The following is a 12866-nucleotide window of genomic DNA, read 5'->3' as shown; positions in this document are numbered from 1 at the left end:
TGTTAGCCATTCATGACATTCTGTGATGTTGATCACGGTTGTTTTTCCATTCTTCATGCAAAGTCGGGGAGTGACTTCATGGATTACTCTTGAAAAAGAGATGCACGTTGAGTTGAATTACTTTCTTGTTCCAATATTAAACATTCCTGTAAATTTAATTCTGGAAATTATATTGTTACATGATGAATTTTCAGCAATATGGCAATGGGATGCGGTTGGAGAACCATTGAAGAGATGGTGGCTTGGCTTAAATACAGACACTTTAATAGCTAATGTCAATGCTCCACAAGTAGGCACAATAAAGAAAATGAAAATAGCTATTTACACTCTATGTAGTAAGTGTCTACACATTTAAATTAGGACTTATTGTACAGTTCTGAAATTTCCAGGTTTAACCTCATACAGACAGTGCCACTCATCTGTCGTACTCTGCTCTCACAAATAAGCAAATGGTTCACAATTGTGACATTCTCAAACATTCCTCTCATTTCGTCACCGAGCAAAGGGCTATTGCAGTTTCTAAAATAATGTTAAACTGGAAATGCACTCATTTACAATTCGAAAATTGGCAAGGAAATGCGTTTAGGCGATTTCAAAACTAGATACATCATTGCAAAATATTGCATATTTCTGGTATTTTTGCATTGATGATGATGATGATGATGATGATGATGATGATGCGAAATGCCAAGACACCAGCACGCTTTCAAAATAAAGTGCAATGAATGACCTTTCCCCGTTGTCCTTGCTGGGAAACGGCTGGCAGACTGATTGCAACATGAGGAGGCTGCAGGGAGTCATGTGACAGGCTTTCCCGCCACTGATTGGAATATCTGCCTCGTGAACACACGCCGCCTTCGCAACCTAACCCGTTGACTTGAGTGACAGTGTGATAACCCAATCCAAACTAGAAGAGCTACAGGACGGCCTCACAACCGTCCAATCCTTGGGGGAGAAGTCGCGGTGGGGGCTGGGAAAGCCATCAAGTTTGATAGAGAGCGCGCGCGGGTTGGAGTGCGAAACCTCCCACTCGCCCCTGGAGGTGCGGGGTGGGGCTAAGTGAGATAATTGACGGCGGTCGTAGCCAATGGAAAAGGTGATCTAGACGTCCCTCAGCGGTTTAGACCAATCGATGTTGAGGGAATGAGTGATGGAGGCGGGGCGGAGTCGGGGTGGGGTTGGGAAATCGGAGGTACGTCACAGGGCCTCGGCCCCCATTTTGCCTCCGTCCCGCTGCAAGTCCGGCTGAGGCGAGGATGGTGATCGTGAGGCAGGAGGATGGTGGCGGCCACTTATAAAAGGCTGGAGCGTCGAGTAAGTGATTCAAAGTGTGGAAGGTGAGGAAGGGGAAAAAAAATTTCGAAGATCGAGGAGGGGAAAGAAAACAAAACGTGTTGTTTTTTTTAATTTCCCGATGGAATTTGAAAATGATGGAGTGAGGATCGAAGTACCGGAGCGGCCCGAAGCGATCGCCAACGGTAACGGCAAGGCCAACACCCCGAGCAGCATCGCGGCGGGCTCGCCAGCCCTCGCCTCCCCACCAGCTCTCTTCCACATCTTGGTGAAGCCGCCGTCCCCACCCAGCCGTCTTTTAAATATTATGGACAATTTCTCGGATGAGAAGAATAATAGCAGCAGCAGCGAGGTAGAGTACGAGAGCCTTCCCGAGACCGCTTCCACCTCCACCCACATGATCGCCGGAGCGGTGGCCGGTGTCCTGGAGCACTGCGTGATGTACCCGATCGACTGCGTCAAGGTATCAGGCTCCCGCTTGCCGCCGCCGCCTCCTCGCTCTGTGCAGCCTGACCGGTGGGGGTGGGGGAAGCAGAAGATATCACTTACAAATCCTTTGCATTCATTTCTCTTACTTGTCAAGAAAGCCCAGAGTTGTGCACCGTGTGGAACGACTTTCACCCTTCCTTATCTGTCTGTCTGTCTATCCGTTTATCTGTATTTATTGCATAGCCAGGAGAGAGAGAGCACCAACTTTATCAGCAGAAAACTGCGAAGCGCCGGCGCTTCCAGTTTTAGCCCTCGGGTGAGAACAATTCCCGACAATTATTTCCTCATTTTAACACACCAGGCTCATTGATACCCTTCTCGATGAATGTCTTACTTCCTTGAAGATCAGGTTGTAGAGTGTAACTTGTTTATGGATTTTTTTTTAAAGCTGCAGAGTTGAGTGAGTTGAAGATTGCTGTCTGCAGCCATGTAGGATGAAATGGCTTGAACTTGTAGATTTCCCTCCAAACGAAACTTATAAGAATATGTTACCTGTTGATCAGGATTTCATTTTGTCTTCTCTGAAGCTGCACTTGATAACTTTTGTTTGTTTCTTTTCTTGTAGTTGAGTGAGGACAGGTGTATTCTGCTTTTATTTTTATGCTTGGATAGATTGAAATTGTAGAAGTACAATTTGAAGTCGAGGTGGAGCAAACAAGTTCGCCATAACTACACATCAGTCTGTACTTTGCTGTCTTTTATTTCTGTGGAGAACTACTGAATAAACTTGAGGGAACAGAAACAACTATATTTCAATAACTTTTTTTTCTAAATATTGGTAGAAAGACCAGAGCTTAAAGTAAATTAACACTTTTTTTTTCTTTTTCCCCCCAAGTACTAACTGAGGAAAGCAAACTTGTTTTTTGGACAATTGAGGCTTGTTTGAGAATTGCTACTGTTCTTAGTGGCGGTGAATCATGGTATTGAGCTATCTTTTAATGGTATCTGTAGAACACAGTTGAAAGATACCACAAAAGAATCCCAGCAAACTTCAAATGTCCTACGTGAGGGAAACTAACTGAACAGATGTACAGTACATTAATTGATGTGCGGGTGAAGAAGTTAGGAGAGTTTCTTTTGCAAGTCCCTAATTGATGGCCCTCCTAAATCTGCACCTTAGAAAAGCTGAAACCCTTAAAACTGCACGTAAAATACTCTTCAATTTGTGGTCTTTCTATTGACACGATGGTAGCTTTAAAATCCATCTATCTTGAACCATATTTTGAGAACTCTTTGGGTTGGTCTGTATCTCCTTACTTTAGCTCAGTGTTTGAGGTATACTTTTTAAATACAATCTTCCTGATTTGTAACTACTCACCATAATGAAACTTCTATTCGAAAGTGTTTTGCGAAGGAGCCGATGTGGATTTAATGTTGCTATTCAACTCTGTTTAATTAAAAGTGCTTTTTGTGATTTTGATAAAGTGGGATATCCAGAATCAGGATACCATCCAAAGTCTACTCTGGTAAGAGGAGACATTGTCAAGTCATTTTGTTACTGTGGCTAACCTTTGTAAAGTAGTTTTGTTACCATGCACGACACTTGCATAACTAACACTGAGATTAGATCCTTAGCATTTGTACAAGGAATGTTGATGGTACATGAGTGCTGTATTGAAGGTTTGTGTGAACATTTAATGGCTTTGCTTTGTTCACTAACTGATGCAAGGAGAGATGCCTAGTACATTGAAAGTCATAATTGTTCATGGTTTTTTTTTTACTCTCTCCATTCACGGGATGAGGGCATTGCTGACTAGGCAGCATTTATTGTCCATCCCTAATTGTGCAGAGGACAGTTCAGTGTTGCCCATATGGCGCTGGGTCTGGAGTCACATAAAGGCCAGACCATGTAAAGATAGCAGTTTCCTCCCCTAAAAGACGCCAGTGAACCAGATGGGTTTCTCTAACAATTGACAATGGATTCACGGTCATCATGAGATTCTCACCTCTAGATAGCTTGTTGAATTCACTGTCTGCCATGGCAAGATTTGATCCTGGATCCTTGGGATGTTATCGGGGTCTTTGGATTAACAGTCCAGCGATAATACCACTAGGACATCACCTCCCCATTTAGACATAGGTTTTGCTGGCTTTTCTGTCATGGATGTTGAAACATTAAGGCCTCATTTAGAGTTTGAAGGCTGTAATAATTCAGGAGTGGCTGAATTCCAACCCTTCCCTCCCTCCTTCTTCCCCCCCCCCCCCAAAAAAAAAACAAGAGATGTAGGGAGGGCATAGGGCAGTTAACCAGTACTTGAGTTTAGCCTGCTTGGGGCTTTGTAAATCTCCTCCCTGTAACAAGCAGTTGTTTTAAGTGGCTATGCAAATGTGCCAAGGCTGAGCATAAATATAGGTAAGAAAAAATTGTGGGAGTATCTGACGTAGAAACACATAGGCAGTCCTGTATAAGCCAAGTAAAATTACAGGAAAAATACAAATGTAATTAAATGTGAGAAATTAGCTTGATTGGAATTGGTTGTGCTGCCTCTGATTTGGCATTTCTCTGCTTTTTCTGTCAGGGGAGCGTGGTGGGGGTGGGGGGGAGAAATGTGAATATCCTGTTTTTTTTTGTTTATTTCCCATGCCACACAATCATGGGAACATAGCACTATGCTGGATGAAGTTTTTTTACCCAATGAACAGTCTTGTTTTCTAACTTGTGGTTAGTGATTGGATGTGCACATTGGTAGCTGGCTTGGTTATGGTCAGTCACATGAGAACTTTTTAGCTTGGTGAGGTATTACTCACCTTAACTGGTGTTGTGCATTAACTTGTCAGAATGTCTTGACCAGTTCTCACCTGGCTGTTACATTATGGTTGCCTGTGTATGCTGTTCCTCTATTTACAGGCAGTTAACCAAAGATGGAAAATGTGCTGTTATGCAGGTAGTGTTTGCTTGTGTAAGTCAACACAAATAATTCCAAGATAACAAAGTGTGGAGCTGGATGAACACAGCAGGCCAAGCAGCATCTCAGGAGCACAAAAGCTGATGTTTTGGGCCTAGACCCTTCAGAGAAGGGGATGGGAAGAAGGAACTGGAATAAATAGGGAGAGAGGGGAAGCGGACCGAAGATGGAGCGGAAACAAGATAGGTAGAGACAAGAGTATAGGTGAGGAGGTAGGGAGGGGATAGGTCAGTCCAGGGAAGACGTACAGGTCAAGGAGGCGGGATGAGGTGGTAGGTAGGAAATGGAGGTGCGGCTCGAGGTGAGAGGAAGAACAGGTTAGGGAAGCAGAGACAGGCTGGGCTGGTTTTGGGATGCAGTGGGGGCAGGGGGTGAGCTGGGCTGGTTTTGTGATGCAGTGGGGGAAGGGGAGATTTTGAAGCTTGTGAAGTCTGCATTGATATCATTGGGCTGCAGGGTTCCCAGGCGGAATGAGTTGCTGTTCCTGCAGCCTTTGGGTGGCATCATTGTGGCACTGCAGGAGGCCCATGATGGACGTGTTGTCTGACGAATGGGAGGGGGGAGTTGAAATGGTTCGAGAAATAATTCCAATCAAGTTCTCCTTTACAGTAGGATTGCAATTCAATAAAGTGTGCCTGAGATCTGGGAGCCAGAATCTTAATAACCTTGTAGATTGCCTCATGACAGCTGAATCTGGTAGACACCCAATTTGTAAAGTAGGGCAGGTTGACATGAATGAAATTTTATTTTGGATTGAATAATATGTTGTAATTTAAACATTTACACTTGTGTATGAACCGTCTGCATGTTAGCTATTCTGTAACTGTGTTTTGCTCATACTTGTGCTTCAACTGACAACATTAAAACAGGATATCTGACTTGGGTCCCATTGCTATTTGTGGGATTTTGCTGAACTCAAGTTTGCTGTTTCCTTTGTTATGTCAGTGACTATGCTCGAACAGGTGTAAAGGAATGCAGTGTCTTGAACTAGTGTTAATAACTAATACACTTAGTCTTTAGGCTTGAGCAAAAATACCTTAGGACCCTGGCACTACTGAGACATGATGTTCTATTAAATAGAGGAGGAAAAGATCAAAATGGTTGTTTGGTAAAAGGTGTGTTACTGTTGTACTTGGCTTTGCGTGCTACCTGTAAGTAAAACGTGTTGTATGTTGTAGCTTTCAGATATAGGTGAGATTGTGTGTGGGGCTTACATGTCTTTGGTATTTAAAGTGTGTGCAGTTGAATATTGTAACTTGTGCATGAGATTCATCGTGACTTGCATTTTTTGATGTATCCCAAGGTGTTGACTGTCTTCTCGAAAATGTTGCTGTGCTGTGAGATAACTAGTTCGTTTGGGCTTTGTACTGCCAGTACAATCATAAATATGAGTGGGAATGGAATAACTGAAGTGCTGATCTGAATCGTATGAAAGCAGATATATCCGATTGCAACAGTGCTTGGGAACAGAGTTTTGTTAGATTGTTTTATTGTAGAATCGTTTAGCTGTACATGCAGTAGATTCGGGGGGTGGGGGGGGGAGCCCGGCTTTTAGAATAAAAGTAATTTGTAATGTTACAGTTTCAGATAAGGCCTTTCCCAGTGGTGAATGTGCCAGGAATAGTACAGTACCTTTTCTGGATTGCAGGAGCTTGGCCTACGTAGGCTTCAAAGAATGACTGGCTGATCAGTGAGTTAGTCATAGATGGCATGTGTACATAACTAGTTAGGTTAGCATCTTATTGCACAGGTCTAATTACCCAGAACACTTAAGAGTCAGCTACGTTGGGTGGGTCTAGAGTCACATGTTGATCAGACTACATAAGGATGACAGTTTTTCCTTATAGGACACCAGCGAGTTGATGGGTTTTTCTGACAATCAGCACTGATTTCTTCTTCACTTAGCTTATTAATTACAGATTTGTTGCAGAATTCGAAGTCCTCCATCTGCTGTAGTAGTTGGGTTTGAATCCAGATCTCTGGAACATGACCTGATTTTTATTATGGCTTACTAGTCTAGCAGTAATACCACTATGCCATCACCTCAGGTCAGTGCTTTAGTTATTCCATCCTCTCGTTTATGGTTGCACTGGTATAACAAGTCTATGCTAGCTAGCTGTCTCAGTATAGCAATGTTTTCTGAAAGACAGTCAACACCCTGGAATTTACAAACTTGCAAGTCATGATGAATCTCATGGCACAAACTACAGTAACTGATTTCACACTCAACCATCCAATTGTTTTCCCAGTTTAGTGCAACTTTGCCTTAAATGAAACTTAATATCGGAAGTTTCTCATTTGCACCCTCAACTGACTACTTGGACTTTGTGGTAGATTGCAGTATTTGAGGAGAAATTGAAATTAAATGGGCTGTTAATATTTTGGCTGTTGATTGAACAAACATTTACATTTGGATAAATTAAACTGTAATGGGACAGAATAATGCAGTAAATTTCACAGTATTTGAGGTGTACAGTTTAGTTTATCTAGTGTGCTGGTTTATAGGATGTTAAAAGTTTTCAGTAGTTTTGGATCACGGTAATTAAGTTATTTCATTGGTCAGGTGATATTTATCACTTTAACGATTCAAAAGTCCTTGATCTGCATTGGTTTTTTTTTAAGTTGTACCTGACTGATTTTTGTCCTTTAGGCTGTTTCTTTCTTGCCTTCTGTGAGTGAGCTCGTGGAAAACATGTAATATAGAATCACATCTCTTAATCTTTTTTCTCTTGACGTTACTTGACAATGACTTGTGCGTCTGTTAAGAATTTTTCTCTTTGCTGAGCTGACTTGACTTGTGAAAACAGTCCAGTGTTTACCATGGCCCACCACCAGTGTATGTTAATATGACTGCTTACTTAATAGCCTTACATAATTCATTGAAGGCTTTTGTTAAAAGAACATAGTAGCTTGATGGGTGCCTTTTTTACCCTCCTATGCAGCCTCAAACTGAAGCTGCATTGGTTTCCCAGGTAACCATGTGAGCAACAAAATTGTTATCACTGTCTTGCGTTCTGGAGCATTACCTAGTGGACGAAGGGTGCACCATCTGGAAACACGTATATGGTGACCTTTGTTATAGAACATTACAGCGCAATATGGGCCCTCTATTGCACCAAACTGTGAAACTAATCTGAAGCCCATCTAGCCTACACTATTCCATTATCGTCCATATGTTTGTCCAGTGACTATTTAAATGCCCTTTAAAGTTGGCAAGTCTACTACTGTTGCAGGCAGGGCATTCCATGCCCTTACCACTCTGAGTAAAGAATCTACCTCTGACATCTGTCCTATATCTATGTCCCCTCATGCTAGCCGTCACCATCCGAGGGGGGGAAAAAGCTCTCACTGCCTACCCTGTCTGATCCTCTGATCATCTTGTATGTCTCTATTAGGTCACCTCTTAACCACCTTTTCTCTAACGAAAACAGCCTCAAGTCCCTCAGCCTTTCCTCATAAGACCTTCCCTCCATACCAGGCAACATCCTGGTAAATATGAAGATGGAAAATTCAAAATTAACTGGTCTTTGCAATAAACCTTTAGAAATTGTTATCTCAGATTCTCCAGCATCTGCAGTTTCTACTATCTTTTGAAATTGAATTTCTTTTTTAAATGGGCACCTTGTATGTACAAAATGTAGTGTTATGTTTTACCATGTACAGTACTGTCAATTTTCATACTTTTCTGCAGCTCTCCATCTGTTATGAGCCACTTTTTTATTTTGTTTAACTTCTTAAAAATTTTCGAGAACTTGGTTGTATTGTCTTGGGATTCTGGCGAAATAGTTTCAAAGTTCCTAGTTAGTAAATGAGTTTTAGGCTCAAATTTATTTGTTTTGGGCAACTTTTTAAATTTTCTTTGTGTGAAGTTGACAGTTGGAAAATTGAGTGCGTTTGGATCTTTAAAAGGCTGGAGGCTTTTGCATTGCACCATAATTTTTAATAGTTTAAATTCTAACCTGCATTATGATTTTGGATTAACTGTCCTAAATTGCAATGCAGAGGAAAGCTTAATGAGATGCTCTTAAAATATTGTGGTGCTCTTATGTTGGTCTGACTGAACCAATAAGAAATAGCTTCCTAACGTGGATCTGGTCTTAAGATTAGATTAAATTCCCTACAGTGTGGAAACAGGCCCTTCGGCCCAACAAGTCCATCCCACCCCCTTTTAACCCACACCACGGACAATTTAGCATGGCCAATCCACCTAGCCTGCACATCTTTTGGACTGTGGGAGGAAACCAGAGCACCAGGAGGAAACCCATGCAGACACGGGGAGAATGTGCAAACTCCACACAGTTGCCCGAGGTTGGAATCGAACCTGGATCTCTGGTGCTGTGAGGCCGCGGTGTTAACCACTGAGCCACCGTGCCGTCCACATTCTCTTGCACATTCCTTTATGGCTAGTAGGCTTGCAGGCAAACTGAAGTGTGGAGAGTCCTGTGTCGCATCATTTAGCAATGGGATTTTATCCTAACACTTGGTCTGTGGTAAGCTAATTGCTTCAACCCTTGCAGAGGACTGGAAGGAAGCTGCCAAACCCACTTAGAAAATTTTAGAGTGTGAACATTTGGAGATGATGACTGCGCTACTAATATTTTGGTCGAGAAGTATTTGTTTGAACCACAAGTGGTGAAATCCCATAGCCTAATCAGAATTATTTTGTATGGTCACTTGTTAGGGCATGTGCTTGTTTTCATTTGGTTTCTTCTCTTTAATTGTGCTCCTGTACACCCAATGTACGTGATCTCCAACTATTGGGCGCTGGATTGCAAAGAAATAAGTAGTTGAGAGGTAGTTAGTTTTTAATTGGGTCATGCTCCAAAGAAACGGGTCATCTTTTATGTGCTTGTGTAATTTTCAGGCTGAAGTATGCAGATCTTGGTTCAGGGATATGACTAAAGCTGGTAATGCAACTGTAGTTGAAACTGCTTTCACATACCTGGTTTTCGAATGTCTGCACTTAATGTTAAATGGTTTTCTGCACTCTGTGTAATTTCAGGAATGGTCGAACCTATTCAGCAGGTGATGTTTCATGGTGTCCTTTGAATTATTTCCAGTTGAAAGGAAGCTAGGAAAAATGAGTAGTGTACAGTTGCCTTTCTTGAGAGAGGTGATTCACAGCAAAATGAGCATTATTAATTTTTGCCAAGTAAGCCTGTAGTGCTGTGACTTGTACTTTTAAGTGCCCAGGTTAACTGAACTATTTGTTTCATAGATACACATAGGTGCAAATGTGTAATAATTGAGTTCTAACAGTTCTATATACAGAAAAGGAAGTGTTTGGAGATCTGAGGTTTGCTTTGTTAACTTCCTGTTGTGCTTAGTCTTACACTCACTCCATGCATGTGTCTGAAGATTTTATTATCAAGAAAGCACAATATGTGCTTTGCCTTCTGAGGAATAGAACAGAATCCTCAGTGTGGAAACAGGCTCTTCTGGCCCAACAAGTTACAGCGACCTGCAGAACATCCCACCCAGACTTGTCACACCTAATCGACACATCCCTGAACACGATGGGCAATTTAACATAGCCGCTCCACCTAGCCTGCACATGTTTTTTGTTTGGACTGTGGGAGGAAACTGGAGCACCCAAGAGGAAACCCACGCCAACAGGGGGAGAATGTGCAAACTCCGTACAGACCATCCGCCTGAGCGTGGAATCCAACCTGGGTCCCTAGTGCTCAGAGGCAGCAGGGCTAACTACTGAGCCACCGTGCCACCTAAACAAACTTGCATCCCCTGACTGGGAGTGTCATCTTAAAACGCTGTAGAGATTTTATGCCAGGACTTCTGTTCGAGGCAAGGAAGACTTGTGTTTTTTAAGCAGTTTTTAGATAACTTTTTTTCAGGCTAATGAATGGCAAGCAACATTAGAATGATTATTTACCTGAGGATATGCATTAGAAACTTGGAATGGTGGTTAAGAATTTGTCCCCACATTGATTAGCTTCTAACAATATGGGCCATTGGATAAAGCATAAAGAACATTCTTCTTATTTCAAAGTTTTTTTTTCATTTTTTAAATTTGCTTTTGCCCCAAATAATTGTTTGGATTATTGCTTTCCCCCTTGGAGTGGGGTGGGGGGTGGGAGCGGGAAGTGATCGAGTGCCCAACAGCTGCAGAATAGTTAAAACTTCTCAGCTTAGGAGACACTGTGGCAACAATGCTAACCAAGAGACAAGCAGACGATAGTGGATGGCTGCATGTTCTGATGTCCTAAGGGCTTCAGTTAGCAGGACTGTTTTTGATTTGGATTTGTGTGGAAAGCATAGTGTTAAAGTTTGCAGATGTCATAAAATGGTGGTAATTTGATTAAGGAGAATCAGATTTTGGGTGAATCTGCGTGGATTGACAAAATGGGCTGTAAATGCCATCGTGCACTGCATTTTTCTTTCAAAGAAAGTATATGGGCAGGTATACAATTTGAACATGGAACAGTACAGCACATTCAGGCCCTTTGGCCTAAGATGTCATGCTACCTATTACCCTAATTTAAGATCAAACTACCCTGCATACCCTATATTTTACTATCATCCATGTGCCTATCCAAGAGTTGCTTAAATGTCCCCAATTATTATTTCTAAACAGGCTGCAAGAACATGTGAATAAACTTTAGTTCTATGCTATAATGTTAACTGTTCTGCTAACGAGGCTTCCATCTGTGATCTTCTGACACAATGCCAGTAGCCAGTGCCTGAGTCAAGACTAGGAAATTTGAAACGAAGGATTTTTTTTTCTGTTCATAATATCTCATCCCTTGCATCTGAAGGGTTTCTGGCTCAACAAGAGGTTAAGGAAAGTAATAAGTTATGGGAGAAGAGAGTGAGATGTATTTAAAAATAGGGCATGAAGTGCCTAGGAAGTTTGACAGTGCTTTTGGGGAAAGAAAATATTTGGTTTTTAGCATATGAGCATCGCAAAGTTCTTGTGTTGGAATACAGGCTTGGAGAGATTAAATGGTAATGATGTTATGGAGCAAGAAGCAAAATGAGTGATAGTGATTGTATTCAAGAAGCAGTGTTTGTCCACAATATAAATATCAAGTTAAAATGAAAATCAAGACTCGAACTGGCGTGCTTCAAAGAGAAGGAGAACTGGGGACAGGGTTAATTCTGCTGAAAAGTAGATTTTGATTTTGAGACTATAAGTACTTGTTTTGGAAAACCTGCTTGCTTACATTAAACTCCCAACAGTACATAAGCCAGCAAAGGACAAATGTGAGCAAGGCAGTGGATTAAAATGACAACCACTAAAAGCTTGGTGATGTGCCAGCTGTGAAATGTTCTGCAAAGTGACCATTGGGTTCACTGCCTCGAGTGTAGCCGATATTGCATCGTTCACCATGTCTACCGTGTGCTAAGTTGGTAAAAAACGCAGACGATGTGAACTGCAGATGCTGGAGAATCCGAGACAACAGTGTGGAGCTGGATGAACACAGCAGGCCAAGCAGCATTTTGGGAGCACAAGTCTAGGCCTGAAACGTCAGCTTTTGTGCTCCTAAGATGCTGCTTGGCCTGCAGTGTTCATCCAGCTCCACATTTTTTATCTGGCAAAAACACAATCACCTTGCTACTTCATCAAAATAAGTATTTGGTGCCATGGGTGGTGAGGTGAAAGAAGACATAAATGAACAGGTTTTGCATTTTTTTAATCTTGCTGTTTAAAAATCTAAATTGTCTTGGAGAAAGGTGCTCAGCAATAAACTCTGATTATCATGCATTGCTGTAATTCAGAATGTTGCCTGCATGTAACAAATTGGGCCCAACAGAAACCCTTCCTAACAGTTATAAATTTGTTTCGCACAGCTGAAGTGTACACTTCTGTGCCTGCTGATGTGGTTTCCGTCAGTCTGGGATTTGCGTATTCCTGAGTTTGGACATTAAAGTGGGTGCCTTCTAAGACCATTTGTGCTGGATTCTTCTCAGCCCCCCAATTCAATCTGTTAGAGATTTTCCCTTTTCATTTACTTCTAGTTCCAAAACCTTTCACTGTGACAACGTCAGTTAACTGTACTTACGAGCATAAATCAGAATCTAGAAAAGTAACGGCAGCTGATCAGTTACCTTTTTTTGAAAAAAAGAACAAGTTCAGTGTAGATGACTCATCAGGATGAATAACAAATACTGGCCTTGCTAGCAACTCTGCTTTCCCGTAAGAAGAAAATCTCAAAACAA

General features: G+C 41.9%; 1 protein-coding gene across 3 annotated transcripts in view; it reads left to right on the top strand.

Annotated features, from left to right (window-relative positions):
- Positions 1–1183: 1183 nt before the first annotated feature.
- The window catches only part of slc25a28 (solute carrier family 25 member 28), a 43557-nt gene continuing 31874 nt past the window's right edge, over positions 1184–12866 (top strand). The window contains exon 1 of one of the 3 annotated variants that reach the window (XM_048551341.2): positions 1184–1756. In XM_048551341.2, the coding sequence (XP_048407298.1) occupies positions 1415–1756 (342 nt within the window). In that variant the 5' untranslated portion in view covers positions 1184–1414. Of the gene's footprint in view, positions 1757–2015; positions 2039–4112; positions 4136–12866 lie in introns of those variants that run through there. The other 2 variants (XM_048551346.2, XM_048551345.2) reach the window with 2 other exon arrangements.

This window comes from Stegostoma tigrinum, chromosome 20 (genome assembly GCF_030684315.1).
Source record: "Stegostoma tigrinum isolate sSteTig4 chromosome 20, sSteTig4.hap1, whole genome shotgun sequence".
In the NCBI taxonomy this organism is placed as follows: Eukaryota; Metazoa; Chordata; class Chondrichthyes; order Orectolobiformes; family Stegostomatidae; genus Stegostoma; species Stegostoma tigrinum.
Note: the sequence above shows the minus strand (reverse complement) of the source record. Positions and strands in the feature narration are given on the sequence as shown.